The following is a 6914-nucleotide window of genomic DNA, read 5'->3' on the forward strand; positions in this document are numbered from 1 at the left end:
CAGCCTCACTAATAGGCATAGGGAACTCTCTCACCAGGCCGACCTACCCATGCAAGTTTTTCAGAGCCAGATCAGTCTGATCTTCCAGCAGGGCTCCATACTGAGGGCAAGTCCCAGCCAGGGGAAATTTAGATATGCTGACTCAGGCAATCCCTCTATGCCCAGGGCCAGCGCTGTGACCCACGGGCCTGGGGTTTGTTTTATATTCACATCTCCACAGGAAGCCAGGTGCAAAGACAAAACAGGGCTGTTAGCAGCAGACAACCTTGTAGTCAGGACATCTGATCTGAGGGACCTCCACCCTCCACTGGATTCTTGCCATTCCCTACAAAACCCCAACACAAGCTGCAGAGACCACACAATCCCAGACTCCTTCAGGGGTGTTTATTTCCCAGTCAGAAGAGAAGCAGGGACAGGCTCCTCTGCCTGTTGAGGCTGGGCCTGGCAGACACCACACAGGGACTGGGGATAGGGAGGGGAGGCACAGGAGACAGCTCCCAACTGTGTGAACTTGGTCCCACATTTGTCCTGGCTGGGTCCAGGGAGGGTCTGCCCAGGGATGGTGGCACCAAGAACCAGGGCAGAGGCATCAGGCCAGCTGGCCCAAATGGAGGCAATAAATACTGACAGGCCAGGCACGAGGTTCAGGGCACATGGCCCAGGTGAGACAAGTAAGGCTCGGCTGGCTTTGTCCCTCAGGGGCTCTCTGTGGGGACAGGGGCTCCGAGTACTGCCTACAAGGGACAGAGAAGGCAGAGGAATGAGGCACCCTACCCTGCCTCCTAGATGGGGCTGGAGGCATCGAGTTTTGGCAATTGACCCTCCCCTAGCTACTGGAGCCACCCCCAACCCTGGCCACGGGGAGGGGAAGAGCTGGCCAGGCCCGCAGGAAGCAACAGCAGCGCACCCCAGGCCTCCCTTGGGTGAGTCACCGGGATGGGGATGGCAGACGAGGCAAGGACAGGGAGAGCACATGCTCATGCAGACAGGGAGTTAAGAGTTAGCGACGGCCCCCAGCACACGTTCCACATGTTAAGGCATCATGGTTAGACAGTGACTGACAGTGATGGATGACCTGGCCAGGGAGTGGTGGGACTAGAGGACAGACAGCCCAGCCCTTCCCCATGCTGCGACAGGGACAAAGTGGGCTGGACAACCCTGACAGTGTTCTGTTCCATTCTAGAAGCCAGGGCCCGAGGAAGGGAAGACAGAGGGAACCTGGAGGGACACAGCAGATTGGAGGCCTGGGCTGGAACCCCTCCCCCACTGCACAGGCAGAAGCAGCAATGTGACACTGGAGACCACAGGGGCCTGCGGGCAGGAGGTGGAGGAGGGGCAGACAGGAGAGCTGACTGCCTGAGTGGACTAGGGAGGAATGACCAGTGAGGGAGGTCCTGTCAGCACTTTGGTTTGGGGTAGGTAGGGGGTTAGGGTGGGGCATGTCGGTCCTTCTGTCTGTCCGTCGCCCTGCCCGTCCGTCTCCCAGCTGGAGCTCAGTCCTTCCACTCCTTTTTGATGGTGAGGTTCCACTCCCAGGACAGGTGGTCCGTCTTGTCGTCATCGGTGAAGCGCGACTTGATGTTGTAACTGCCCCGAGCAAGCATGCCTTTGGGAGCCTCCTCCATGGGTGTCAGGAACTCATACTCCTCGGCCCTCGGCCCATAGCTCCCGACCATGTAGTCAGTCTTGTCAACTGAGGGACAGGAGAGGCAGGATTACTGGTGCTGCACGTCCCTCAGACCCAGTGGCTCCCCACTCCATGGCCCGCCCACTCACTTTTGACCCCTTTCCTGTATGTGTGTTGGATGTACTTCATGCCAGACACGATCTCTCTGTTCACCTGTGGGGACACAGAGCCAGGGTCAGCTGCCTTCCCAGGCTTGCCCCTCTGCCCCTCATTTCCAGGCCTCTCAAAGCTCCCACCTTACCCGGAAAGAGATTTTTATCCGGTACTCCACACCTTCCTTCAAGACAAACGACTGTTTCTTGAAGCTCTCCAGATCACCTGTATTGAGGAGGAGCCTCTGCTGACTGCTTGCTTGAAGAGCTCTCCACCCTGCCCCCACACTCACTCTCCCCAGCCCCTTCCCTGACACAAAGCAGAGCTTCGGCAAGCCCCTAGCTGCACTTCCCCTCTGCTCCACCAGAGGGCATCAATGCAGAAAATTATTTTTAGGGGTAGTGGCAAGATGCCAGCTGGCCCCACCCAGGGATTCTAATACCCACTCACCTGTCAGGTCCAGTTCCAGAGGGCCTGGGGCAGTGCTGCATACCAAGGTCAGGCGAGTCACAATGACATTGGGGACGTTGGGGTCTGCAGAGTGAGAGTTAAGAGTCAGAGTCCCATCCCTTAAGATTTTTTTTTTTTTTTTTAAACTCACTCCTTGGAAGAGTGGTCTGGAAAGAGAGTGGGCACAGGGTTAGATGACATCCTTCTTCCAAGCCACCTACCTGCAGAGACAGCTACTCGGCCCAGCAGGGCCTCCTTGTACTTTCGGAGGCTTTCATCGTCCTTGTCCAGTTCCTGGATCTCCTGGATGCTCTTCTGGGCTGGAGGCTTGTAGTTCACAGAGTGTTCATCTTCCTCATTCTCTGCAGCTATCTGCGCAAGCTGCTCAGCAGTGGGTTCCTGTTCTGCCATGCTCACCTCTAGCTTGGGACACCTGTGGGCGGGGCATGAGCAGGACTGTGACAGCCTGGAGGCATTCCACCCTAGGCAGACCCTGACACCTGCAGGACACCTGATGGGAACTTTGAGAGGAGATGGGAGGATGCTGCCACTGCCCAACGCAGAGGCCCATTTGAGAGGACTAGAACCCCAAGCAACGAAATGGGACCACAGCCTGTTCCTCAGAGAAGCAAAACACCTTTCCTCCCCACTAATAATAAGAAGCCTCCAGACGGAACTGAACTGGCAGACGCAACACTAAATCCCTGGGGTCCCATTGCTGTCCCTAGCTGCTCAGGCTCTCATCTTACTGGGTTGGGTCATGGAGGTAAGTTCTCCAACAGGGAGATGCTCTGTATGTTAGCCACGTGCAGGACAAGGGTCTGTTTGTTCGTCCCTTCCAATGGAATGCTGTCCTAAGCTCAATTATGTGATGACCGCTTAAATCCCAAGAGCCCAAAGGGGATCCTAAATACGCAGGTCTGTCCTCTCTAGTGAGGGTCTGCGTATGCAACTTGGGAGCTGGTGCACCGCTTGCAAATAAATCTCAGGAACCTGTTTCTGGGCCCTGACCCTAAACCGTCAGTGGCGGTGAGGAACCAACCAGGACGGAAGCGCCTAGATGCCTTTCAGTTCCGCAGATTCGCAAACGTCTCTCGGAAACCCACTGTGGTGCCTGCAGGCGATGCGCAGCGGTCCGGGGAAGAGCCCGGCCGTTTTCCCTCTGAGAGGTGTCCGCCAAGGAAACACATAAAGCGGCGGTCCGAAACCCGGAGGCTACAGACAACCCCACCCGACGCCAAGCGTGGCCGCCGGCGACAGCATCAGGGCGCGGCCCGCACTTCCGTAGGGCCCGCAATCCGAGCGGGGCGGGGCCGCGCTGCGGGAGCCCCGGGCCAGGCCCCGCGCCGGACCCCGCCCGCGAAGCTGAGGGAGGGGGTCCCCTGGCAGCGGGCGCGCAGGCCCGGGTGGCTGCGGCCCCTCCGGCAGGACCTGCGCTGCCGCCCTGGCCCGCCCCGCCCGGGTGACCGCGCCCCGCCCGCGAGCGCCGCAGTCGCCCGCGTCGCCGCACAAAGCCAACCCACTCCCCTCCCGCGCCGCACCGCGCCGCGCCTCGCGCCCACTCACCGGAGGCTCGACCGCCGCTCTCGCGCTCCCTCCCGCACCAAATGACGAACGTCGTCCGCCGCCCGCCGCTCGGACGGTCACTTCCGGGGTCACAAGACTTCCGCTCTCGCGGGGCGGGGTCGCCCTGCGCATGCGCCGGCAGGGGGCGCGGGTCGGCGCCGTCGCCATTTTGCTGCGGACCTCGTGGGCGCGTCCCGCGTGGGCCGGCGGCCTCGCGCCTTCTGCCAAATGCCGAGTGCGAGGGTTTGTGGGACACGAGAGCGTGCTCTTCCAGAGCAGCGTCGCGCGGCCATTCTGTGGCTCCCAGGGTTCCCTGATTGCCGTGCCTGTCCCTTGTCCCATTGTCCCCGGAGTCAACAGAACCACAGTCCTCACCGACCGCAGCGCCCTGTAGCTGTGCCGCCTGGCTCATTGCTCTGGGGATTGAGTGCCCCACAGAGCCCCCGTATGTTAGAAGTTGTTTGATTTTGCTGTGAGAAGCGGTTTTCCTTGGAACGGGCTGCCTGCCTATCTTGAACCTCACCCCTGAGACGCGCCCGCCTCTGCCTCCAGGATGCTGAGATTGAAGGCGTGCACCATCACCGCCAGGCGTGTTTCACGACGCTGAGGATAGAGCCTTCTTAGTGGAGGGCCTGGCTGGGGGGTTCCCGGGCGTGTGCTTGTGCCAGCCACTCCAGTTCCTCCTGAGGAGTCTCAGTTCCTGCTACTCCGTGAGGGCACTCCATGGTGGCTTCTCCCGAGTGTAGCCTCAGACTGAGGGGAGGCAGGAATTTAAGGGGCGCTACGGGGACTTCTATAGCTTAATCCCACAAGAGCCATCGCTTCTGGCCTGCTCTGCTGGCCACACCTGCCCCTGTGGTATCCGGAAAACAGCTGTTGGCTCCAGTCATCAAGCTTAAAAGATAAGGAATCCAATGGCCTCCACTCTCCATCTTCAGTTGTGGCTCAGTTATTTTACACAAGCACGCATACCCTCTGGCCATACATCAATCTGAAGCAAACCAAGTGTTCTTTCAAGCTCATTTATTTTTATCTCTAAGGAAGATGGATCTGCAATATCATTACCCTACCTCCAGGTAGCTGCTGTTCTATGCAGAACTATTCTAAAACAAAAAGCCACGTGATTATCCCCCCTCTTACTGTATGATGAATTTGGCTGGCCTTCCACCTACACACAGGTGTGCCTAATGAAGTGTGTCAAGCTGCCTTTTCAGGAGGCCCATGGTCCTCCAACTGGATGAGCCTGGTTTATTGAGCTCTGTGCCACCCACAATTCCCTGGTTTGACATTCCAAGTACAAATCTTCCAAAGCAGCGTTTTTATGTTTATGCATATCAATATTTTGCCTGGAAGTCATCTCTGAACCACTGGTGTGCAGTACCCATAAAGGTCAGAAGAGGGCATTGCATCCTCTGGAACTGGAGTTAGAATAGTAGTGGGTTCTTTTTTTTTTTTTTTTTTTTTAAATTTNTTTNTTTATTATATGTAAGTACACTGTAGCTGTCTTCAGACACTCCAGAATAGGGCATCAGATTTCATTATGGATGGTTGTGAGCCACCATGTGGTTGCCCCAGTAGTGGGTTCTGTACTGTACTGGGAATCAAACCCAAGATCTCTCTCAAAGAGGAGCCAGTGCTCTATAAACTCTATAAACTGCTGAGCCATCTTTTTGTTTGTTTGTTTTGTTTTTTGAGACAGGGTTTCTCTGTATAGCCCTGGCTGTCCTGGAACTCACTCTTTAGACCAGGCTAGCCTTGAACTCAGAAATCCACCTGCCTCTGCCTCTCAAGTGCTGGGATTAAAGGCTTGTGCCCTGACTAGCCCTGATTATATTTTATGAATTCTTTAAGTTTGCATAAAATTTTGTAAAATTTGAGTGCTTAAAAAGCATTGAGGGGCTGGCGAGATGGCTCAGTGGTTAAGAGCACTGACTGCTCTTCTAAAGGTCCTGAGTTCAAATCCCAGCAACCACATGGTGGCTCACAACCATCCGTAAAGAAATCTGATGCCCTCTTCTGGAGTATCTGAGGACAGCTACAGTGTACTTACATAATCTTAAACAAAAAACAAAAAACAAAAAAAACATTGAGCCAGGGGCTGGTGAGATGGCTTAGAAGTTAAGAACACTGACTACTGCTCTTCTAGAGGATGCAGATTCGATTCCCAGCACCCACATGGCGACTCACACCTGTCTGTAACTCTGGTTCCAGAGCATCTGACACCTTTACATAGACATATGCAAGCAAAATAACAACATTAAATAAAAATAAATACAATTTACATATGATAAATCATAATTGTATAATAAAAACATTAATATAATAAATAATAAATAAAATTAAAATATATTGAAGCAGGTTGTGGTGGCGGCATACAACTTTGCTCCCAACACTTGGGAAGCGGAGGCAGGAGGATCTCTAGGAGCTCTCTAGCTCTATAAGTTTGAAGCCAGCCTGGTCTACTGGCTTACAGAGACAACAAAGGATGCACACAAAAAAACTTGTCCCTAAAAACAAAGATAGATAGGTAGGTAGGTAGATACAGACAGACAGCTGATAGATAGCTGCTCTTGCAGAGAACCTGGGTTCAGTTCCCAGCACCCACATACATGGCTGCTTACAACCATCTGTAACTCCTTTTCAAGCCAGATGCCCTCTTCTGGCCCTGGAGGGCACAGCATTTACATTGTAAACTTACACACACACAGAACACACATAAAAATAAAATCTTTAGCTGGGCAGTAGTGGCGCACACCTTTAATCCTAGCACTCTAGAGGCAGAGGCTGGCAGATTTCTGAGTTCAAGGCCAGCCTGGTCTCTATAATGAGCTCCAGGACAGCCAGGGCTACACAGAGAAACCCTATATCGAAAAGCCAAAAATAAAATCCAAAATAAAATCTTTGAAAAAAAAAAAAAACCAAGGGCTGGAGAGATGACTCAGTGGTAAAGAGCACTGACTGCTCTTCCAGAGGTCCTGAGTTCAATTCCCAGCAACCACATGGTGGCTCACAGCCATCTGTAATGGGATCTGATGTCCTCTTCTGGTGTATCTGAAGAGTGACAGTATATTCACATGCATGACAGAAGTAAATCTTTAAAAAAAAAAAAAAAAGAAAA

General features: G+C 54.0%; 1 protein-coding gene across 2 annotated transcripts; it reads right to left on the reverse strand.

The window, feature by feature from the left end:
* Nucleotides 1-362: 362 nt before the first annotated feature.
* Nucleotides 363-3899, reverse strand: Arhgdia (Rho GDP dissociation inhibitor alpha). Of its 2 annotated transcripts, none has more exons than XM_021176548.2 (6): nucleotides 3797-3899; nucleotides 2452-2663; nucleotides 2231-2314; nucleotides 1929-2005; nucleotides 1777-1840; nucleotides 363-1693 (listed from the first exon to the last, which is right to left on the reverse strand). In XM_021176548.2, the coding sequence occupies exons 2-6, from the start codon at nucleotides 2639-2641 to the stop codon at nucleotides 1494-1496; spliced, it is 615 nt and encodes a 204-aa protein (XP_021032207.1). In that variant the 5' UTR covers nucleotides 2642-2663; nucleotides 3797-3899; the 3' UTR covers nucleotides 363-1493. The 2 variants fall into 2 exon arrangements, with proteins under 2 accessions (XP_021032207.1, XP_021032208.1); XM_021176549.2 differs by lacking the exon at nucleotides 3797-3899 and adding an exon at nucleotides 3273-3530.
* Between the last annotated feature and the right edge of the window lie 3015 nt (nucleotides 3900-6914).

Source organism: Mus caroli, chromosome 11, assembly GCF_900094665.2.
Source record: "Mus caroli chromosome 11, CAROLI_EIJ_v1.1, whole genome shotgun sequence".
Classification (NCBI taxonomy): Eukaryota; Metazoa; Chordata; class Mammalia; order Rodentia; family Muridae; genus Mus; species Mus caroli.

Bases quoted from the DNA above. Each gene is read 5' to 3' on its own strand.
- Arhgdia (XM_021176548.2), bottom strand. From the start codon at position 2,641: ATGGCAGAACAGGAACCCACTGCTGAGCAGCTTGCGCAGATAGCTGCA. The intron at 2,006-2,230 runs GTGAGTGGGTAT...TCCTCAATACAG, and splicing joins TCTGGAACTGGACCTGACAG to GTGATCTGGAGAGCTTCAAG. The intron at 1,694-1,776 runs GTGAGTGGGCGG...CCTGTCCCTCAG, and splicing joins ATACAGGAAAGGGGTCAAAA to TTGACAAGACTGACTACATG.